Source organism: Toxorhynchites rutilus, chromosome 3, assembly GCF_029784135.1.
Source record: "Toxorhynchites rutilus septentrionalis strain SRP chromosome 3, ASM2978413v1, whole genome shotgun sequence".
Taxonomy (NCBI): Eukaryota; Metazoa; Arthropoda; class Insecta; order Diptera; family Culicidae; genus Toxorhynchites; species Toxorhynchites rutilus.
In genome coordinates, this window is record NC_073746.1 from 188,206,205 (window position 1) to 188,230,886 (window position 24,682).

General features: G+C 38.9%; 1 protein-coding gene across 7 annotated transcripts in view; it reads right to left on the bottom strand.

Moving 5' to 3' along the window:
* Nucleotides 1–24,682, bottom strand: part of LOC129780022 (plectin) — a 90,715-nt gene that overhangs the window by 62,352 nt on the left and 3,681 nt on the right. For all 7 annotated transcript variants that reach the window (XM_055787874.1, XM_055787871.1, XM_055787873.1 and 4 more), the window contains exons 2-4: nt 12,021–12,590; nt 5,029–5,194; nt 4,145–4,270 (exon numbers count right to left, since the gene is read on the bottom strand). In XM_055787874.1, coding sequence (XP_055643849.1) covers nt 4,145–4,270; nt 5,029–5,170 — 268 coding nt within the window. In that variant the 5' untranslated portion in view covers nt 5,171–5,194; nt 12,021–12,590. The remainder of the gene's footprint in view (nt 1–4,144; nt 4,271–5,028; nt 5,195–12,020; nt 12,591–24,682) is intronic.

Below are 24,682 nucleotides of genomic sequence, written 5' to 3' on the forward strand. Positions count from 1 at the left end.
AACAGTCGTTAAAACTGTTGGTTTGTCGAAGATATCAGGTCGAATGATTTAAATTTCACGGGAAATTCCTTAAATACGATGCACGCAAAATTACATCCAAATGGATACCGTGAGAGTAATTTCATTTTTTTATTTATTATTTTTCACATTTGACAGTTTCATTCATAACAGGGTGTTTTAAATAGCTTCAAATGTTCTAAGAATAGGATAATCAACAAGTATCAATTGGCTTTTAGTTAAATTATCGAAGTTTGAGCATTGTTTCATTTTACCAACCCTGTTCATTTTAACTGCTGTTCCCCTACATTGAAATAGATTGATATAAAAGCAGTTGTCCTACTCTTGGAAGATGGATTCAAGTAAATCAGTACGCAGTAGCATTGATGGTAGAACCTGCCCTCCTTCGTTATCACTTTGCTATAATTGCATTAGACTGCATACCTTTCGGGCGCTTTAAAAAGCTTGCTTGCGTTTAGATCTAGCGCATTTCGAATTTTAACGTAGGGCTACATTTTACATGGATAGGTGTAAATGAAAATCTAAAAAGTGAGCATGTTTATAATTCAGCTACTTTTTATGCATCCTAGAGAAGTTTGCATCAATAGATTGAAATATTTCTGAGTGAAACAATGAAAACAAAACAATTTAGTTGAAACAAACAATTGAAAATGATTTGAAAATGTCAAGCATTGCTTAGAATTTCTCAGCAGATATGAAGTGAAATGATTTCGATATAGGAACAAAGATGTGGCTTTGACCTGTTTTCCCGAGAATCTCCACAGGCATCCGTGTTGCGAAGATGATAGTGAAGTGGAACATTCGATCGTAGGTAACATTCAATGAGGAAACTCGTGATCAATCTGTGCAGTACAGTGGAACCCCTATTATAATACAGCGCGGACTCGATTATATACAGTTTCTGTTTTCTTTTCACTGTATATAATCGAAATCTGTATATAATCGAGCAAAAAAAAATTGTTTTTTCGTTTCGTTTCGTTTTCGTTTTGCATATGTTTTTCGTTTTTTGAATATGAAAGAGGAATTTGATTTTTGATTCATTCCTTCAAAGTCAGAACACCTTTCTCACATGAAAAAAAAATATCCAGATTCTCTCAGGAAGTGATAGAAGATCATATTTGTTGAAAAAAATCCTTCTACGCATATGTTCGAATTTCAACAATGACAGAGTTATAGAACTTTTTTTTTTGTTTCGGACTCCGTTGCCTCAAACTATCCTGCATTACAAAGTACGCTACGGAAATCGATTCTGTTGCTTTCATTTGAAAGATGAGGAAATTTAGTACAGGATTTAGTAGTGGAACATCTTTATTAGTGGATTTTAATAACATTTTGGAAGTGAAAAACTTAAAACCTAGTAATTATAATGTGATATTATTAATATCATCCTGAAAATTTATATTGAACTAGATTGTTTTAATCAATTAAATTGAAGCTCTCTAACAGCTCTACAATTTGTTCTTTGACACCCAACTTCTATATTTCTTAATTTGACTGCAATAGCGATATAAACAATTCCTGGTGAAAATTCAAGCAAAATCTTCAAAAATCACCATTTTTCCCTTCTGTACATGTAATAGCCACTTAAATTACACCTTAACGTTGAAAGGTTACATTTCTTCTTGAAATAAGTCATATTTGAAATATAAAAAAAAACAATCCCAATCTGTATATAATCGAGTCCAAAATTGTATATAATCGAATCACATATAATCGAGTCCGACCTGTTTTAGAGTTTAATGATTTCTGTATTGATAAAACATAGTTTTCATGCTGAAATATCTTTTTTTTTTGTGAACTCATTTTTAGTTATATATTGCATTATCCGCACCTTTCATTATTCGCGAAGAACCAGCCAGACTAAAGGGTGTGTCACATCAAATTCCATCACGGAAAAAACGCTGTAGAAATTTAATTTTTAGGAATTATATCTTCAGTTTTCGCTTATAATCAGATAAGAGTGTATAGATCACGTTGGCCATGCTTCACTGTCAATTTTTCGTACATTTGGAAAAATGTCGTCGAACGAAAAAGAGCGTCGTGAATTAATCCTGTGCACTCATTTCGAGAATCCGGAGTTGTCACATCGGGACATCGGTAAGATGCTGGGAATCGTCCAATCCACGGTCAGCAGAGTACTAAAACGATACTTCGAGAACCTAACCATCGACCGGAAGGTGAAGAACGGCAAAAATGGATGCTCCGTCAGTGAAAAAGATCACAAGCGCGTAGTTAAGCAGTTTAGACGTGATCCGAGAAATTCGGTCCGGGATGTCACCAATAAGCTGAATTTGTCAAGTTCATTCGTCTAGCGGACCAAGCAGCGGGAGGGCCTGCGTACATACAAGGTTCAGAAGGCTCCTAACCACGACGAAAGGCAAAACATGGTGGGGAAGACGCGAGCCCGGAAGCTGTACACCGAAATGCTGACGGAGCCGCATTGCCTGGTAATGGACGACGAAACCTACGTCAAAGCGGACTTTCGTCAGCTGCCGGGCCTGTTGTTCTTCTCCGCAGAGAACAAATTCAGCGTTCCGGAGGAGATTCGCAAGCAGAAACTATCCAAGTTTGCCAAAAAGTACATGGTGTGGCAAGCGATCTGCTCTTGCGGAAAGCGGAGCGCCCCCTTTGTGATGACCGGCACGGTAAACGGGCAGGTTTACCTTAAGGAGTGCCTACAGAAGCGGATTACGGATTTAACGGTCCTGATCATGGTCGAACGAAGACAATGGGCCTGATTCTCGAATACACTTCGAATACACTTCACGGTGGAAACGGAATGAAACGTATCTGCGATGACGACGGTACGGTGTCGACATCTGGATACGAGATTAGTTTCCCACTAAACTTATCATTATAATATCAAATTATCTTCAGATGAAATTTTTATATGAGATTATTATATCACATGAAGAAAACAAAGTTTTCCACTCACATTGAATACCAGTTTGATACGAAGAAGTTAATTTTCATTAATGATTTTTTATTTGAAAAGTGCTCATTCTGCCTGAAAACTCATTATTATCTTCGACACTTCACTAACTCGTAGAACGTAGTTCAGTGGAGTGCCGTTTATTTCGTTTCCACCGTGAAGTGTATTTGAGAATCAGGGCCAATGTCGAGGTTTGCGAGGAAATTTCTGATCTGGCTAGCGATTGGCGGATACGGAGAAACGTGTTGGACTGGTACGACGCATATAATGTGAATTTTGTGCCTAATAAAATGATCCCACGGAATTCGTCGGTGCTTTGTTCTGTTAAAAAATGTTTGGCTATCATGAAGACAGCACTTCTTAACCATTCCAGAATTATTGAAAACGGGTTGAAGTTGCAAAAAGAAAGTTTTTAATGTTTTGCCTCTGATTACATTGTGTATTATTAACTGCTAAAGCCGGGTGACACGAGCATTGCTAAACGTTACCAACAACGAATGATAGATTTGAACCACATCATACCAACGAAATAACACAAGATGATTTTTTATATTAACAATGCTTAATTACATAGGGCAAAACCGTTTGGTGCCAAAGTTTGCCCCATTGGACTCATTCACCAATTTCAGTTCAATCCAATTATCATTCGTTTATATCAGTGGATCTCGTACTTACCAGACAGTGGTTTGGTTCGTACGAAGATGTGAAAGAATATCTTAAGGAGAAAATTTCACTACAGATTGCCCGACCAAAAATACACCATACACCATTTATTTTATTGGAAAAACAGATTATCTTACACAATAGATCCTAACGTAACGTACTATTTTACAAGTGCAGCGAAAAAACATTTTTCGTGGTGGCAATATAGTTGCCACTGCCTTAGAAAGGGTTAAAGTGCCGCACAAGTGATATTCGCTTCGAATTCAGATAGTAAAAGAAGAGGATAAGATGAACAACCGAGTTAGCAGGAACAGATAATTCGAGAGGGGATCTAAAGTCGTGTTTAGTTGTGAAACCGAATCTGTTTCATTTTCATAGTCATCCACAGTCATCCACAAGGAGAAAAATAAAGTATAAAACGTCAGACCGCATGTTTCGGCTAACGCTGCCTTCATCGAGCCACATATAAAATTCGGTATCTTGTGAGTTTTCTCTATTGTTACAAATGTTACAGAAAATTTCAATACTTACGTAGTTGTTCTCTTGGATATTCCATCGAATGTGTGGGTGCTCGCGTTGCGCTTCTGCTTCGGTGATGCCCTCCTCCGGCGGGGCTTATCGGCTCATCCATATCTCTGTAGTAGGGACTCCCCATTGCTGTAAAAGAATTATGTGAGAGATAAGCTTGGTGACCCAAATATAATCAAGAACAAATTCCAAAGAGTGTATGAATCCTACAGATGAGCTACTGAGTAAGTTCGATAATGTTGACGAACTAGTAGATAGTTGGATGAATTAGACCAGGTTCTAAACAAAACAGAAAAAAGACTGATAAATTTGTAACCGGGTGGTTATGAAACAAGTTTATGAGCAAAACAAAAAATGACCATACCTTCACAAAACAATATTTCTGTGATGTTTCTTAATCATTGTTCTATATGTATTCGATGTCATCAGAGTGGGATATACAGATAAAAAGGGAAACATGTATCTACAAGCTACGGAACATACTGTATGACTGTATTCACATTGTCTATTACATGACAGGACGAAAGGACAGGTTTTGTGTACTTCGAATATTGTCTTAAAATAGAAACGCCATATAAATGTTTTGTGTTAGTAAAGGAAAGGTTGTCCGAGCTGGAAGAAAGAGAAAAAGTGGTTGCAGATAGCTAAGACGCGAATGCAGGTCATTTTTTATTTTTAGTTCTGTCTCCATTTGTTCACACTTTAAATTAGGTACATTAAAACGCAAAGGATCATACTAGTAAAAGTTGTAAAAATGAAACCGTAAATAAACTATCTTGAATATAGTTTCATCAAGATACAAAAATTTTACAATATCGAGAGAAAGGTTGCTATATTCAAGTCGTGAATAAAGCTATGTTTGTCTTAAATTAGAATTCGAGCATCACCTAAAGGACTTCCTCGGGCTCCGTAGTCTCTCGAAGGTGATCTATCGACGGTTGGTAGTTCTGTTAAACGTCTGCTTGGGCGACCGGGACTTCTAGTGCCTGTATTTATTGCTTGACCTGAGCTGTAGGCTTCACGAGACATAATATGCCGCGATTAATCCGCGGTCTGCGATGCGTGTGCATTTTAATGGTAGGTTTGTTTTGTTTAAAAGTGAGTTGTGTGTAATTCATGTGGGTTACAACATCATCATGTGTGACGTGCATATGTTATTTGTGATCAGAAGCGAAAAGAGGATATAGTAATTGTAAATGATAGTGAATGCCATTAGGATTAGTGAATTTTGTGATGGTAGTGTTTGGTAGTAGAATTAGAAAAAGAAAGAAATTAGATAATGATCATTACATCTGACTATGAGATTGTGTATTGGAACAGATCGTTTAATAACTACAGTGTTTTGAAACGAATACTAAATGATTATAAATTAATCGTCATGTTAATTGGATTCACAGAACTGTCATTATCAATTGCACACACATTATTCCAAAAAACCATATCAATGTACCACTATTAACAATAATTCGCGGGATAACTACAATCATAGAGCTGATAGGCTGCATATAATACCGTTTCGGCGTAACTAATGTTATGACATTTGGTAATTTTTTCAAAATCGATCTGGTTTCTGTCAAAATCGCCCGATTTGCAACACAGTTTGGACAGGAATATTGAAGACAAGGATTTTCTATAAAACACGAGACACGTTAGCATGGTAAAACAGCTCCTTGATTGCCACAGGTCAGGTCGTTTTTTTCTCAAGCTGCCACAAGCTGTCGACCCACAACCAGCAAATTTGTCACCGAAATGAATAAATCCCGAAAACTATTTGTTGATTTGAAAATTATTTCTCACAGCTGTCAAAAATATAGAACCATTTCTGCCCTTTTTTGAACCAAAATGTCCTTTTGGGTTATCAAAATGAATGTTGTTAGTACGTACACTAGAGTGCCAAAACGACTAAGTGCTAAAAAGGCGAAAAAGTATGGTCCTTTCGACACGTTATGGAAGGAACTGGAACCCAAAAAGATTTCCGTGAAATTCGAGCTGTGCAGCGTTGGCATTAAGGTGCCTGTTGCCAATAAGCAGAACTGGGATGCAGTCATCAACTATTTGCTGGAGCGGAAGGCCGAATACTACTCTCACGATTATAACATCGAGAAGCCATTTAAGTGCATGGTGAGAGGATTGCTGGACATGGACGTCAAGGCCATAGAACAGGAGCTTGTGAATCGCTACAAGCTTCATCCCATCGCCGTATTCCCCATGAGGAAGAAGGAGGAAAACAACAAACAGTACCATGCTCGGTTCTATGTGATCCACTTGCGCTAAGGGACCGTTACCGCCGGAGATCTGCAAGCAGTTCGTACCATCCGTTTCATCGTTGTACGTTGGGAGCCGTATCGTGGTTCGAAGGACAACTCGACCTAGCGCGAACGCTGCTTGAATTTCGGGCACGGAACACGAAACTGCAGCTTGAAACCATGATGCAGTCTTTGAAGTCAAGCCCACATCACAACGGATTGCCAGCTAGATGGCAAAGCTGCAAACAAGTGTACCAACTGCAAGGGCGATCACCGTGGTACTGATCGCGCGAAGAATACCGCTAAATCCGAAAAAAGGCATCTGCATCGAACCAACCGGGAAGAAAGCGGACACCGCCGCCACCAGCAATACACGTGCAGAATTATCCTGTATTGCACGTCAACAACATTGCACCAGTTGCTTCTACAACGCTGGGCTCAAGTAGGAGCTAGAGTCGCTCCACCAAGAACTGCGCCAGAAACCATCGTTGCTGCTTATTCCAGTGCCTCCCCATCAGCTGGTTCAAGGCAATTGGATCCAATGAGCAGAATCTTCCAACCTCATGTTGCGCATCCTCGACAACAGCAGGAAAATATGAACAATGAAATTATTTCGACGAAAAAATACACCATGGAGCAGCTGCTCGATCTCTTCGACGAGATGGCTACCAAACTCGCCTAATGTCAAACGCGACAAGAGCAGCTCCGTGCTCTAGACTCTCTATTCATCCGGTATGGCTGCCAAAGCTATCAACATCCAACTCTGAAATGTCTGTTCTGTAGCAGACAAACGCGAGGAATTGACTGATTTTATTCGAACCAGAAACATCGATGTGGTTGCGCTGATCCAAGCACATCTAAAACTGGAGAACAACTTCAGTCTTCCAGATCACGCCGTGTTCCGTCTGGATCGATCCACGAGGCTCAACAGATCCGTTACGAGAGGTGAGGGAGTAACCGTTGCAGTTAGGTGAAACATCACCTGCCGGTTGCTGTCTGATCTTCATCTTAAATTTGTCGAAGCAATCAGTACTACGCTTGGACCAGTCATCGTTATTGCGGCCCACTGTCTCAAACAAGCACGCGTACGTGATGGCACGGCCGCTCTTTTTCGGAACGATGTAGCCAAGCTGACGAGGTGACGAGTTAGATTCATAATCGCAGGTGATCTGAAGTGAGGGGCAATCGACGGCGGAACCACAACGGAACCATCCTGGAGGAAGAATTCGAGACCGGGCACTACAACATTTTGGCGCCGGACAGCCCAACGAGGATTTCCAGATCGGGGGTTCATTCGATCATAGATTTCTTCCTGACAAACGTGGCCGAACCAAAGGATCCAGTTAACTATGACGAGCTGCCATTGGACCACTACCCAGTGGTGCTGAAGTTGGGTGCTTCTGCTGATGCTGTTATCCGCCTTCCCAGGTGGATTTATAGTCTTGCAAATTGGATCATGTTCTAGCGAATTGTGGACAACAGCATCAAAACCGCTCTACCGTTGGAATCCTTCTTTTTATAAGAGTTATCAGCCCATCAGCTTGCTCTCTGCGTTGTTCGAGAAATGCATCCAAAGCCGAATTCTTTCTTTTGCGAATGACCATGGTGTCTTTCCTGAGAAACAATTTAGTTTCCGTAAGGGACTGTAATGGTGCTCTTGGCCACTGTAAAGGCCTTCGATAATGTGTGGCACGATGGTCTGGTTTTCAAGCTGCATCGATTCAATTTTCCAATGTATCTTATTAAGATCATCAGACACTATCTGTATAACGTGCGATCAAGGCATTTCAATATAGGTGCATGTGTGCTCCAAGGAAGTATCCTTGGGCCCATTCTGTACAACATTTACACTGCGATTTTATTTCAGGTCGCGTCACCGGTGCTCTGACTCGCATTGCAGGGTGGACTGGATGTTATCAATTCGGCGAACACTCAGGCTATTCTATTCGTTGTTTTCGTTGATTGGCAGAAAACCTAAACTTTGTCTGAAGAATCAGATGGCTGTTTAAAAACAGATCGTTTACCCTGCAATTGAGTATGCGGTTCCTGTCTGGAAGGGCTGTGCCCAGCCACAAAGGTTGAGACTCTCACGCGTTCAGACTAAATTTCTGAAGATGATTCTGAATGTGCCTCTAGGCGAGAACAACGGAGATTCAAGAAAGGGACTGCCTGGATACCCTGGAAGAGAAATTCCATAAATATGTTCAGAAATTTGGAGAGAGGTGCTCACTTAACTTGTAGGAATTTTGTATAAAACAAAAATTAAATGAAATTAATATATATTTATGTGAAAAAACTATATCATCAATATAGAAATTATACAGAAAGGACTCTAGCAAGATCCTTGAGAGAGACCCATGTAGCTAATCTTAGAAATGGCACAATTTCCATGATTAAACCTTTGCGGTCGGAATGGATTTCCCTTGAAAGAGGTCCTCTTATCTTTATACACTAATAATTTTTATTTATACCGAGTACCGTTACGTTACGTTACGTTAGCTAATAATATTTTGTTTATACCGAGTACCGTTACGTGTTGTGCATAGAAATTCCGTATACATTCGCGAAAAAGTTCACTAGACATTAAAATTCGTTTAGAAATGAAAGTACTCTATTACATCGTTGATTAAGCTATGTAGTATGATTCCTTGCTATGGTGGCCGAGAGCAGACAAACAACCGCAAAGGGTTAAATTACATGTGCTTTACAGATAGCAGATTAAACAGAAAGTTGTTCCTTGGCTGTTGAGTTTATCGGATAAAATTCTTATAAACATTTTTTTTGAAAACCGAGGATTTATCGAAATAAGCATTCGAGCACTCTTTGAGAAATTTTTTTGAGCTTGAATGGCAGTGTTGTAAATCAAGCTGGAAAATAAATCATATTCTTCAAGAGGTGGAAGCTCATGTATCAAATTGATACACCTTGATATAGTATTAGAAAATTTTTCCCAGCCAATATTGTGGGTAAGATCGTATACAACTTCGACCAATTTCTGTGGACACCTCTCATTGGCAATAGAAACAAGGATTGGCAAGTGATCGCTACCATGGTTGAGGGTAGGAGAGGTAGAAAAAGAATTAGATGAGGGAATAATTAAATATTTATGAACATTCTGGTGGTTCTGAAATAGGGAGTATCCTTGGGCCTTAGGTGCTGTCATTTTCGTTAGTGATGCTGGATCATAACATTGGTTCTGACGTTGGTATTGGTAGATTCGATCTTGGTTTTTTCATTCGACATTTGTTTATTCATACACAATTTTTCAATTCCTTCTCACATATCTTTGGCTTCTTCTTCTTCTTCTTCTTTTCATTCTGCTTCTTAGTGTGTTTAACAGGGCTTTGTACTTAAACTTGCATTCACTTTTATTTTGGTGATGGTGATGATGTTGACTTGAATTATTGTATCTCTCTCTCTCTCTTGATGCATTGTGACATGTGCGAAATCTACTCGCAAATCAGAGGAGAGAAACAGCATATTTCATTTCACATAACACTTCTACTGAGTGGCATTATGCCCTAATTAAATTTCACATAGTGTAAGCTGATCGCTATCTAGAGCGTGACTGATTTTCATATGGTCAATTTCAATGGTGATTTATTCCCCCCCCCTCTCTCTCTCTTTCTCGATGCAAGTGACATCGAAGAGAGACACCATACCATGTAAACTAACGCCCGAATTGCATGGAAGAAAGCTACTCGTTGCATTATGAGGAAATGTGAGCGAGTAAATTAGGAAAAAAATACCTTTTTCATTTTACTATTTGCACTATATACGTCTTAGACAAAAAACATAACTGGGTATATTAACTTATGTGTCAAAATCCATCCATTAATTGATTGGTTTCCCGGATAAACTAACGCTGACTAACGCTGATCGGAGACAATCTCAAGCTTCTTTGGATCTCGAATGGGTTTGCGGCGAGATGATGGGCTTCCGTGCTTTCTATTCAATATCACTTTAGAAGGTGTGGTGAAAACAGCGGGTATGAACAAGAGTGGCACGATCTTTAAGAATTTCGTCCAGCTTTTTGGCTCCGACGAAGACATTGACATCTTTGCACGAACTTTAGAAAGGATGACGGATTCGTACGTCAGATTAAGAAATCAGAAATCAGGCATCATTCGGCAAAATGTGGACGCGCCTTAAGGTGTTGCGTGTCATGCTACGGTGGAGCGCAAATAGAAGATAGGTCGTGGAGGAGAGGCGAATTAACCCTTAACTGCGTCAGTTGCTGAGAGAACCACGTATTAACCGCTCAGCGAAAATCGAGCGATCACTATGAGCTGAGCATGTCGTAAAAATATCGGACGACAACTCGGTGAAATGGTTCTCACCAACGAACCGCTAGGAATGGGATGGAGAGGCGAGCAGCGTGTAAGATGGATCGATCAGGTGGAAGCTAACTTGCGAACAGCAGCCATGGACCGAGGAAATAGAAGACGATTTTTACAGGAAAAATGGCCTCAGATTGAACATCAACATAAATATGAAATTCATCAGTTTACTCTTCGAACTAACCGAATGTCCATCATACCCCAACTGTCCGTCCTACTTACAGTTTACCCACCTGCAATACTCCCGCACTCATTCTATGGACGAGAAGTTCGATTAGTTATTACCAGAGCTTGGCAACATCATATTCAAATGAAGATAGTCAGGGGACTATATCTGCTCTACGAAGGTCCGTGTTTGTTTAATTTTTCACCGTCGAATGAACTTTACGGCTTCAAATTGAAGAGAACCCCTCTCCCTCTCTGAAATCGTTTCTCTCTCTTATTCGCAAATTGTGGATGAGTTCGCGGTGGGTAAACAATGGAGCCATCCATTAAAGGTGTAACTACCTTTTTGCATCAGAAATCTAGTGTTCGTTTCACTTTATATGGACTTTAAAATAAGATTTTGTGCGCGGGCAACGAGGTACATGTCGGGGTGGAGTAGTAGTGGTGCAGTGAAGTCGTTGAATGGAGAGGGAGATTTGTATTCATTCGTTACGTCAATTAGAATAACCATTTGCTTTAACTTGAAATGATTTGACGAGCGTTAAGAGCGAGGATAACTGATGAACTAGTCATGTTGACGGCGCATGCCGAAGTTGTCCTTCTCGGAACGAAGCGACTGAGAGGACAATCGATTTTCATGTTTCGTATTGCAAAATGTTGGACCCTGGTTGTTGGTGACGCTACACATTCAATCGACTAACATTGTAACCGCGAGGCACAAAAAAAAATCTAAATATACATATTGGCTCCACATGGTCACAAATATTATTCAGAACTGTGATGTGTGTAAGTACGATCGAATAGCATAGATGTGTGCAATTCATAAGACATTCTTCATCAATTTATGAATCGCTATATTTTTGTACGTAAAATAACAACAAGTAGGGCTCAGATTGAGATTCATTCTTTCTGCTGAGCATAAATCAATTGTGAAGTGGACTTGAATTTATCCAATCATATTTGGGCTATAAATTGGTGAGAATAATCAAAGCACATAAATCCCTACTTGAGTAGGTGCTAAGACGAAGGTGCACTATTTGTTTTGTTTTTGTAGCATAAATAGAAACAAACATAAGCGAATTAAACGAAGGAAAATGGATGCAATAAATGAATAATATGAAGACTTACCGAGTTAAGTCCCAGTAACCGATGTTGAAGTTATTTTCGTTCAGCTTTCTTACGTATACTTGCAGTATAACCAATTGCATATATCTAATGTTAGTTATTCGCAAGGTTCACCAATGAATAGAACATTTACTAACGTTACTCCTAGAATACATTACATGGCACTGAACGTTGAATATACAAGATAAGTTTATTCCCCGCGATGATAGCTGAATGTAGGAAGTTTTGGCTGTTATTGTAAGTTCATCCTTACAGCATAATTTCTTTATCGCTCCATACGTCACACAAATCTAACACTTATTTGAATGAAGCCCAATCTCCCGCAAAATATTACTATTTCATTTTATTCCAAATCGTTTGGCTCGTAGATTTCGTCTTTTGAACTGCTAAGATCGGTGGTTCGGTGTTATGGAATGTTCTCGGAGATGGAGTGGAACGAAGGATTGGTACGAGGGCAGCTTAACGAATAATATGTGCTGTTTCCTTGTGGCATATGACTTCCGCCTAAGTTTCCATCATTTGCCAATCAGAGCCTTTCTCCATTCTTCATGTACTTTTGAAGAAATTATCACACTTTTTTTTCAATCGAAACATGTAGTGATCGTAGACGAAATCGCCAGGCATGAAATAAAAATAGAAATTTGATTATATATTTACTACGAGTGAGTTTGTTTACGTTTGAAAAAAAAACAATCTTAATGTCGATTCTAAGAGTACTTTCCCATTTCGTATCAGTTTGATCATTTAATTTTCTGATCATTATAAAACCCTATTTTGTTGTAAAGTATAATGTGAGTCTGAATTTTTTTTAATTTATAGGACAAATGTTTCGCTGTATTGAAACACAAAATAAAACAATATTGTAACATATTTTAAACTATGCCTTGCTACAAGTAAATCCATATGGCGCATAAACTCAACGAAGAGCTCTGATCGAGAGATCAGAACAGAACTTTTAGAGTTTTGACGAAATGGCTGAATGAAGGATAGAAAAACAGGGAGATCCAGCATGGTACATATCCATACGTTAGCTAGACACATTCGAAAACTACAGGAGGTGATCACCCTCAGGTTCCAGAGTATCTGAATGCATGGAGAATGAACACGGGTTTTCACGGATGCAGTTCGGATCCCGAAATTACTGAATGATGGTCCCTGGCTGTCTTTGAAAAATTCTAAAAAGCACCTGCTGAATCAATTTTTGGTCTTCGAAAAAAAATTATGTAGCAGAGATCTATGAATATCACGGCAAGAGTTGCATAAAGTTCCATCCCAAGCCCAAGGCCCAAAATCAGAAATATAATATATACAGTTATATGTAAGTAGTAAAATTACAGATGGTCCACCACAAAACGGAAGTCCTGGTTTTGAGTAACTCAAAGTGGTGCAGCAGAAAACCCTGCGTAAAACAATATCGTAGGAGAGGAGTTGGAAGATACAGCATAGGATTCTAAAGAATGCAAGAAATGCTGAGAAAGTTGTGTCGTTGACCAAGTGGCAACAAGAGTGAAATACAATGACAGACAGATGTTGGTGGAAGTCTACGTTTTAAAACAGTGTTACGCGCCAGCCGAAGATACCGATTTGCCGGTGAAAGAGACCCTTTAAAGTCAGTTGAACGGCGTGGTAGAGAAGTTTCCTGAATGTGACATCCAAAAATGATAAAGTGAGAACCGTGAATATGTCATATGATGCCATGGCCAAGTGAAAACGGAGAGCTGCTTGTAGAGTTTTGTGATTACAACGACATGGTAATTTATGGTTCGCTCTGGTCAGAAGACGGATAAACAGTCTTGTAGACGGTGCAAGAAAGCAAGAAAGCTCAGAAGAGAGGAAGAACTGCCGACAAAGGACAACATGCCAATAGTCGTACGATATTCCTGGCCGCTTTAGTGGTATAAGGACGAATGCCAAAATGTTTCTAAAAGACCGAGAAGATCAGCTCTTGACAAATCGAACAGAAACCGCAGATCCTCAGAATTGATCCTACCCTATCAGTGCAGATGATGCATCAACTCTTCAGCGATATCTGGAAAATCGCAATTTTTTCGACCGACTGGATGAATGCTTTTTGTTTGATTTTGTGCAATCAAACCCAACACATTCAATCAGACATTTTGTTTGGGCCGCACTCGACCAAAACTTGATGAGTGGGAACTCTGAGAAAGGGCCAAATCAACCAGAAAGCATTGGATCGGAACCTGATGAGTGGGAACTGGGTCCTTGTACATAGCAATCCTCGTTGTCAGTGATACTTATTCAGTTCAGTGAGTTCAGCGGACGCAGTAGAGCCAAAATCTAAATGGACGAAGACTTCGTTGAAACTTGGCGACATGAAGCGCACCGGGTCATGGAGGCCGTACAAAGTGATCTCGGGCTCATGTAGTAGAACATTTTGTGGGCGTAGCCGTCGTTCACGAGCGTAGATGTTAAGTTGTCCTAATATTTCCGGTACGCCAACTTCTCGGTTGAAATGTTTTGGAACAAACACAGCTTGATCAATGCATCAGTGTCTGCCTCGATCTTCATTTCCGGAAAGGTTCATTGGATCTCGTAACGTCGGGCCGGATTGCGTCGAATTGAGAAACGAACACCAGTCAGTGAAACGATTCAACAGCTGCTGTTGATGATCAGGTAAATTTTCAGATCGTCGGCGAAAAACACTTGACAGCCCAGATTGCTTCTTTGAGGCATATTAGTTAGGTTCGAGAATTGTTTCGATGTTTCCGATCAAATGCAAACGATGAGCCTACGATTCGTGAGGTATAATTTAAACAAGCGGACAAGGTATGCGGAGGGCCCGATTCTTACTCAACGTTCCAGTTGTATTACATGGCCAACACTATCAAAGACTAATTTCAAGTCTGTGTAGACGATGTCGTCTTGAGCACGAGTAGCAATATTGTTTGTACAGCACGAGGGAAACTGAATCATGGTCTTTTAGGGTAAACCCTGTGTTAATCCGTGGCGATAAAATTATTGCAGGAGTCAAAAGGTATGTCGTTTTTGAAATCAACGAAAACAACGGAACAGACACGAAGTGAAATTATTATGAAATTATAGTCGATCTTCTTTTTCAAACACAGTATTTTTGACATTGAAATCTTCCAGCTAGTGGGAATACGACGTTGTCTTAATGATAGGTTTAAGATTACCGCGAGTGGAGAAACCAATTCATCGCTACATTTTTTTAAGGATGTGAGTTGGTATGCCATCCGGATTATACTGTGGACACTTCGAACAATTTCACTTGATTCGGTGTGACCTTAGGGTTTATAAGGTGACATATCTCGGTGTATCTCTACAAGCGTCTAAGAATTGACACCCCAACGAAGTCGTATCGTTAAAAGCGTTCCTTAAGTGTTTTGAAAATAGTTTGCATTTTGCTGCAGTAGAGTTGGCAACATCTAACCATTGTAATCATTGGTAACATTGGTATTGGTAACCATTGTTATCCTCCCGATCCTCCCAAACATGTCGAGGATGTCTGCGAAAATCTTCCCGAATTCGTATACAGTAGCGCTTGTATAAGTAGCGATTGCACGTTAGATAACTGTTACATATCGGCACTTGCCAGTCTCAAAGCGTCTACGATCTCAGACGTTTGAGACGTTTTAGATTTGCTCTTCCTCATAGTGGCTTAAGAAACGGTCTGCGCAATGGGATAAAATCGACCATGTGACTTTTGAGCAATTTTGTGAAGTAATCAACTGCAAAATTTATATCGTTTGCGGATTTTAGGAAATGCAAATCAGTTTGGGGCGAAGGGCCTCTAGTATTCCTTCGGAATTGGTTCGATAAAATTCAAGTCCAGGTTCATCCGAAATATTCTCAAGTACAATGGATTGAAATATATTGATTTTTGCCTCCAAAGCAGAATCATCGGCGTCAAGAACGGAAAGCACGGAGTTCGGCTCCTTTAAACCTATGTAACTGAGCCTGTAAAAATAAACGATTTAAATAAAAAAAAGAACGGAAAGCGGTTCTGTAGCTTCTTAGAGGTGGGTAATTGCGGCTATAACTTGTTCTGTGGACAGTTATCCTGATTGTTGAGATGTTCCTCAACAATTCTAGTGGATTCTTTGCAGAAGTTAGAAGCATTTGATGTTGCTTTCCAGCAGATTAAAAATAAACATTCGTTGGAGAAACGTATGCGTTTCCTCAAGCGTATCATGTCTATAGTATAGTGAGCTTTTTCGTAATACTCCAGATGTTATTGAAATATCAAAGATCTTTCAGAGTTAACACGAACAAAAGCTTTACTTTTTTTAAAATTTTGGGTTATACGATCACTGACGAAAATAAACTAACTATTTTGTTCGCTCGAGGGAGACGATTTCGACGGAAACGAGGGTGAGCACCACACCTATAAAATTACAGTCAATCGCAAAATTAAGTATACACCTCGTGTTGGTTTGTTATTTCTAAGTTTTTCGGGGTTAAAAGTAAATAATTAAAAGCGACTCATATTCATCGTAAAATTGATCCTTTTCACTCTCATGTAGTGATAAGAAAAAATTAAAATAGTCACATTTCTACTTCATGTTTAAAAAACAAACAAAAAATCTTCAATTCAGACGTTGCAAAATTGAGTGTACAGTTCAAGTTTTTCTTTAAAAAAAATGGAATTCAGTTCAGAAATGTTAACAGATAACAAATATCAATCTCCTAGTATTTGGTATGGCCCCCTTTGGCGTCCAGCGCTGTCTGCAAGCGTCGAGGCGAGATTTCTGGTCACTGTAAACGGAATGCTCTCCCAGATCTTAGTAATCGTCGTTTTGAGTTCTGATTTGGTCCCTGGATTTTCATTCTTCAGAAATTTCTTGATTCCCCACTCAATAGTGTTCGAATCGGGTGATTGCGGAGTTGTTTTGAGTTGACTGGGACATTATAGAGTAGGCACTCTAGCACGATGAGATTAGTTTGCTTCGGGTCATTATTCTGTCGGAAGTAATAATCACGAAAGAGACCCAATTTCTGCACGAGACACTGAAGGTTACGTTTCAGGATGTTCAATGAAACCATCTTGCCTATTGACAAATCGATAAACCTCATGGTTTTAGTTCAAAGCCTCCATCGTACCATAAATCATCTGACTGCCGCCACCGTGTTTTACTGTGGGAACCAAATGCTGAATTTGGAGCACTGATCCTGATTTCCTTCAAACCATCTGTCCTCCATCCGATTCAAGGAGATTGGTTTTCATCTCATCCGTATAAAGGACCTTGCTCCAGAACTCCTTAGTTCTGTTAACATATGTCTTAGCAAACTGTAGTCGTTTTTTCATATTCTCCTTTGAGATGAAAGACTATTCGCGGCTAAAATGACCTCTCAGATTGCTCCTGTATGTTGCTCTCCGGACAGTGTCTGTGCTGACAGGTCTTCCAATGATGCCGCCTACTTCGGTAGTCCATTTAGGAATATTTTTTTTTATTTTAGAGTTCTTCCGAAATGTTCGCACAATTACTCGTTCATCATAAGTTCATCACAGGATACGTTTGTGTCTTTTACTCGGTATATAGTTCCTTCGTATTTCCACTTATTTATGATTACCTTGCTTTCCGAGTATAGCTGCTATTCCCTGAAATATCTTTCCACGACAATTCATACTTATTATCATTGTACGTGTAACAATATCTATTCCTTCCCTCTAACTCGCCACTTTGATAAAAAAAAACATCAAGAAAAAACAAAAACTAACACTGTCCATGCAATGGTTAAGTGTTAATACCAATCACTGATGAAAAAAGTACGCTAATTCGTAAAGATCTTACTTACAAGACTAATTTGTTCGAACAAATTAAAGGTGTACACTCAATTTTGCGATGCCGAGAATAGAGACTGTTTTCAACTTATAGGAACAAACAATTAGCAGAAAACATTTCGCGGAATTTTATTGCACGTACAGCTAGTTACATTGCTCATACATTGAGAGTAATTAATTTACATCAAGAGAATCAATGTATCAAAGATGTTTTATATCAAATAAATGGAAAGTATCGTGAAGTAGCATTTGTACACTCAATTTTGCGATTGACTGTTGCTGATAGTTGTTTGCTTTCAAGGTTGCATACGATTCGTACGGCCACATTTTCGCATCCAATGTCACCGCTGTCTTAGTTTACATTTGTTTGCATTCACACAATTAGGTACATATGAAGTGGATCAGTAGGCAGAGTATATTTGGATTAGTAAACAAAATATGTTGTCGTCATTATTCGCATTCAATATGGAATGTATATGGAAGAATGAAACAATGTTTAAATAACTCACAATTTGATGGTGTCATGATCCGAGATGTTCATGAAATCTTATTGCTGATTGTTTTTCAATAGATGACAATTGTATTGTGACTTACTTCCATCATTTAACCCCTTCCCGTATTATTTAATACGTCACACATCAAGTGATTTTGCTAGCCTGCTGAGCGTTCTAGCGCCCTATGTTATTCAAGTACCCACGAGTGAGACTCGAATGTCATATCTAGCCTTGACAGATGGTGTATCGCTACCTCGGATACCAAGGATGTACTTGTTCAATTGTATACATTTTGGAGGCACTTCAATGTATGTTAAGAGTTTCATATATTGTGTTTCGAAAAAAAAAACGAAAACCGTCCGAAAATTCTAAAACAAAAGTAGATAAGTTTTATTGATTCCATTTGGTTTTTCCTTTTTTCATCAATTTCGTTTCCTTTCATTTTCCTAATAAGCGGTTTACCACGGCAGTTTTTATATCCGTATGGATTGATTCCCCCTCAAAGCTGCAGTTTTTTTTGTCAAAGATTTAGCTTAAAACTCTAACTATGAAAAGTTTATTTTTGTCCAATCCGACTGTGAAGCCATGTGGAGAAGCTTTTCGTGCCGTGTGGACGTTTGATAAAACCTGATATCCCTGGTCGCAACGCACAACATGACGTTATGATCAAGCATAAACTTTTTTGCCGGAACAAATCTCTAACTAGAACGGGAATCTGTTATGATGAGATGTGTGAGTGGCACTGATGCCGAATATAGCTTGGCCGTGGGTGCCACTGATTTGATTTCCTTCATATGTAGATACCAAAGATGTTTCAACCAAAATACCAACCATCTTCGCTAGGATTGGACACAAGTCTAAAACAATTTGATGCTACCACAATTGTCACATAACTACTACCAGTGGCGGCTCGGCAAAAGAGTGCTATTTGCAGAAAGCGTAACAGTACCGGGTCCATCCTGATTGGTGTTGATTTAAAATTATAATTATTCATTTATTTGCTATAAAAAGATAATCGATTGCAACGATTGTATCTATGGGTGGACCAACCAGCAGACAAGACTCGTTTTCTCGTCATTGTGGTTATTGTTACATGAAGCTACATTTTATCATGTTGAGCCAATGTTCTTAATTGAGCTACTTTGCACTATTTTTCCGAATATGTGCAAATTAGCTCAAAGTAGCAATATATCATCGAGCTGCTAACACTGTCACAGGAAACTGCTCTGGGATTATGTTCTTCAGCGAATTAAGATATTCAGATTCTCGGGTTAAATATTTTCGATAGGAAACGGCCAATGCGAATGTTGTGTTAGGTATTCGTTATTTTCACATCCATCAGAGCAAAAGATGAACCTGCTTTATGGTGGAAATCGTGTAATGAACATTCGAATTACTTCTATGATTCTGCTTTAGTTTTTTTCTCTAAATCTCGCCCGTTGCGATTTGGAATTATAAATTGCGCTTTATTCAAAATTTATGCAAATATACAAGGTCAGCATGCGTCAAGTTCTATTATTTTATATCGGATGCTGATATACTTGATTTAAAGATTACTTTTGATTCCAACCCAAAATCCACATAAGAATTAACTCAGTCAATTTCAAATAAAAAATGTTGGTGTTCGGCACGTACTATATTTAGTGACAATACTTGTCTCGACCACACGTGCAGAATTCCAAGTAATGTCTGCATTTTCCATTTGAGGCGCCACAACTTATCATTGAGCATGAATGCTGCCATTGACAGACTTGGAGACGCCCGTAGTGATGTCATTTATAGGAGTAATACTCTACATAAAATTGGTGCAAAGAATTTATGTATATATAAATGAAAGCCTGCTCAGCAGTTTTGTTGTGTATATGTGTTTGGATCTCCGTACTTTTGTTTGTTGGTTCTTCGTGAAAATTGATTTTTTATTCAAAACATTGTGGGAAATACCGAAACCACCGAAAGTATTGTTCATTGCTAGCCACTTCCTTTCTATCTTTCGGACAGCCTCTCAATTTCACGATGGATTTCTTTTCTCTTTTATCTTATCCTTAACGTGAAAGTAATGATTTCCGTTTGTGTTTAAACCTATCTTTGCAGAATGTCTTAGAAAAATCGTGGTCGTCGTGAGTCTCAACAAGACTATTGAGTGAAGTTAATCATTTTGTGTGTAAAACTCGACTTATTTAACACAATTGCTTACACTTTGGCGAAATGACATAAACTAATTGTGGAGAATGCTTATAATATTTCCCTATGTGTCATCTTAACCCCTTGAACGGAAATGACGAGTCCAGCTCGTCATAACCTGAACAAACTGACATTATGATGTAAATGACATATATGGCTAAAAGTAAGGGGGATATTTTATGCGAAAGTGATAATGACAGGGTTGAATAGAGTGAATATGAACCGCAAGTTTCTATATCAATCCCTCCTCTTATTAAATTAAATCGTCTGCCAAAGCAGTGCTGACTGAAAATAAATTGTCGTTCAAGGGGTTTATATACACGTACGGAGTTCTCGTAATTGTTCGGCAGACAATCATGTTATAAAGGGTGTGTCACATCAAATTGCATCACGGAAAAAACGCTGTAGAAATTCGCCCAGTAGACCGATCCTTTTGAAAATTTTAGACAGTAAAATAAAAACTATTAAACAACTTTTGGCATTTTATTTTTATTCATACTTCGAGCCCAAGCCCGTATGCTCGCACCTTCCTCTTTACCCCGTCCATAAGGTTCTGTACAACGTCAGGTTGTAGTTTTTTTTGAACTGAAATCCATTTTCTCTTGAAGTCCGCCTCCGATTTGACAACTTTTGGGTTCTTCCGGAGGGCCTGCTTCATAATCGCTCAACATTTCTCTATTGGGCGAAGCTCGCGGGTTCATTTCCTTTGGCACGAAGGTGACCCCGTTGGCTTTGACCACTCCAACACGTCCTTTGAATAGTGGCACGAAGCGAGATCCGGCCAGAAGATGGTCGGGCCCTCGTGCTGCTTCAATAGTGGTTGTAAGCGCTTCTTTTGGCACTCCTTAAGGTAAACCTGCCCGTTTACCGTGCCGGTCATCACGAAGGGGGCGCTCCGCTTTCCGCAAGAGCAGATCGCTTGCCACACCATGTATTTTTTGGCAAACTTGGATAGTTTCTGCTTGCGAATCTCCTCCGAAACGCTGAATTTGTCCTCTACGGAGAAGAACAACAGGCACGGCAGCTGACGAAAGTCCGCTTTGACGTAGGTTTCGTCGTCCATTACCAGGCAATGCGGCTTCGTCAGCATTTCGGTGTACAGCTTCCGGGCTCGCGTCTTCCCCACCATGTTTTGCCTTTCGTCGCGGTTAGGAGCCTTCTGAACTTTGTATGTACGCAGGCCCTCCCGCTGCTTGGTCCGCTGGACGAATGAACTTGACAAATTCAGCTTATTGGCGACATCCCGGACCGAACTTCTCGGATCACGTCTAAACTGCTTAACTACGCGCTTGTGATCTTTTTCACTGACGGAGCATCCATTTTTACCGTTCTTCACCTTCCGGTCGATGGTTAGGTTCTCGAAGTATCGTTTTAGTACTCTGCTGACCGTGGATTGGACGATTCCCAGCATCTTACCGATGTCCCGATGTGACAACTCCGGATTCTCGAAATGTGTGCACAGGATTAATTCACGACGCTCTTTTTCGTTCGACGACATTTTTCCAAATTTACGAAAAATTGACAGTGAAGCATGGCCAACGTGATCTATACACTCTTATCTGATTATAAGCGAAAGATGAAGATATAATTCCTAAAAATTAAATTTCTACAGCGTTTTTTCCGTGATGCAATTTGATGTGACACACCCTTATTGTTGAAGTGTGAACCGAAAGTGAAAATAAATTGTCGTTCAAGGGGTTTATATACACGTACGGAGTTCTCGTAATTGTTCGGCAGACAATCATGTTATATTGTTGAAGGGTGAACCGAGCTCAAGTTTTGTTTTGTTTTAAATTTATAACAATTTGAAGAATTTTGTCAATTAATTTAAAAATTCTAGTGTAGAAATCTGAAGAAAAATTCATTGAAGTTTAGACATTCAAGAATATACCCAAAAAGGACTTTTCGATATTCCCATTGTTCACCGAGATATATGCATTTTAGTGATGCTGAAACTAATCTAGTACGACCTTGACACAAAGCTTCAAACGTGTTTTTCTCGAAACTAGTTTTTTCAAACTGGTGTACACGATATGCAAGTTTAATACAACAGATTTATTCCAAATTCGATGTGAATAAATCTCGCGTAACTTTTGGAAAGGTCCTATGTAACAAATGTAAACAAATCGAATTAATGGATGCACGCTATTAGTTTTCAATCACTGAATGCATTACAAAAACAATCGTTCACGTATCTATCTTCTTCATCCTTTAATCACCGATGCAAAAAATATCCAATGTACAGATTCGGATTTTAAGCACTCGGCTGTTACTTCAGACGCCTCTTTCCTCCGACGCTCGGAACGTCGGAAGTAACAAAGCAATCAAAAGAACACGAAGTCGTACTTCGGTCGTTTTGAGTTTTTGTTTCTTTCAGGTGTTGTTATCTATGTCAGTGCAATTCAACGAGTGATGACAATAACAATCTGTCTTTAGAATGAAATATTGATGTTTCGATTGTTCTTCAGTAGTTAGTTTCAAATTCTTATCGTGAAACGTAATATGTCCAATGTACAAACAGGGGCAGTCAAAACGTCCAATGTAACATTTTTCGCTCCGAGGCTTCAAATTTAAGCTCAAATCACGGAACAACTGTTACGATTGGTTTTTCAGAGTTATTATTGACTGCTAGTGGTAAAAGTAGTGATAAAGATCGATACCCTTTAAGACAATTCGCGGAATAATGTTCGGGTCTTCAACTTCATTTTTCTCGAGTTGACGAAAATGTTACATTGGACCTTTTCAAAAGTTACGCGAGAAATCTTTATACATCTCTCTATAGTATGAACCAATACAAAAATATTGTTTTGTTATATTACTATTTCAGAAAAATAAAATTGTCATAAAAAACGTGCAAAAAAGCATAAGAAATTTTGTCATTTTGTCAAGAAATATGTTTTCAACTTGTCCGAGGTTCATGCGATAGCGGCATCTTCACTGATTCAGAATATGCTCAATTTTTTTGTTACTGATAACCAGTAGGGCTGGAAACGTGTAAGCCATGGCACAACTTTTTTGTTGACCCCCTTACATCACCACTTTGTTAATTTAGAATATTTTTTCAGTTTGGTTCCTGTTTTTTGTTAATAGATAAATAATGAATAGTAAATATACAATGAACTAATGTATAGTAAAAATATTATTTGTTCTATTTGTTCAGAGCTCGTAAAAACCATCGAAATTCGTGCCTCTACGCTAGAATACCCTCTTTTTGGCGCCTGTTTTTCTTACAAAAATTAGCTCGGTGAAGAGACTGACTAAAATATGATAGCATTTATCCCGTTTAATTTCAGAAAGTGCGCGAATTTACTCATTGAAAAACATTGATGCAGGTTTTCTGTTCTGATGAAGCCATTGTATATATGTGGACATATTTTGAATCAGTATATATATATATATATATATATATATATATATATATATATATATATATATATATATATATATATATATATAAATCACGGTGTTTGTGGTCGAACTCCTCTGAAATGGCTCCACCGATTTTGATGAAATTGTATACAAAATTAGTAGGCATTAGAATACGTCGTAAACTATATATGATATAGCTAGGACACCGATTACTACATATTCAATACCGATTAGGATGATCCTACGCAGAAAGAAAATATTTCTTTAAATAATTTTTCTTAAATTCGGCTTAAAACCAAGACGCCTAGTAGTATATCCTAAGGTGAGGCCGTTTCGTCACTAAGTTGGTTAGGGGAGGGGTATATGAAAAAAGTACGGAAGAAAGCATAAGGGGAATTGTTTGCTTGTAGCGTGAAAGAGACAGACTGCTCACGAGCGAGCTTCGGCACTAGCGTATTGTGTTTAAACACAGTAGACTTCCAAGATGGCTGAAGAGCGGTTTTAGCAAGTTGGCCCACCTTAGGATGTACTTCTAGGCGCCTTGCTTGAAACAATACATACGACTCTCTCTAGATTCTTCTTTAATGGAATTAACGTTCCGAACGTTCGCGTCTATTTATTACAGTAACACTTTTTGACGTTGGACTACGTCTTACATTAACAGTGTCAAATCAGAAAACAAGTCACGTTTTTATGAAATAAAGTTAACGTTAATAACAATTTTTCTACGAACGGATTTTAACGATTTGCATACCAATCGAATCGGAAATTTTCTAAGATTTGTTTGATATGCTATACACAACAATCCCATAGTCTATATGGGTTAAATTGATGAAAATTGGAAGCATTCCCATTCT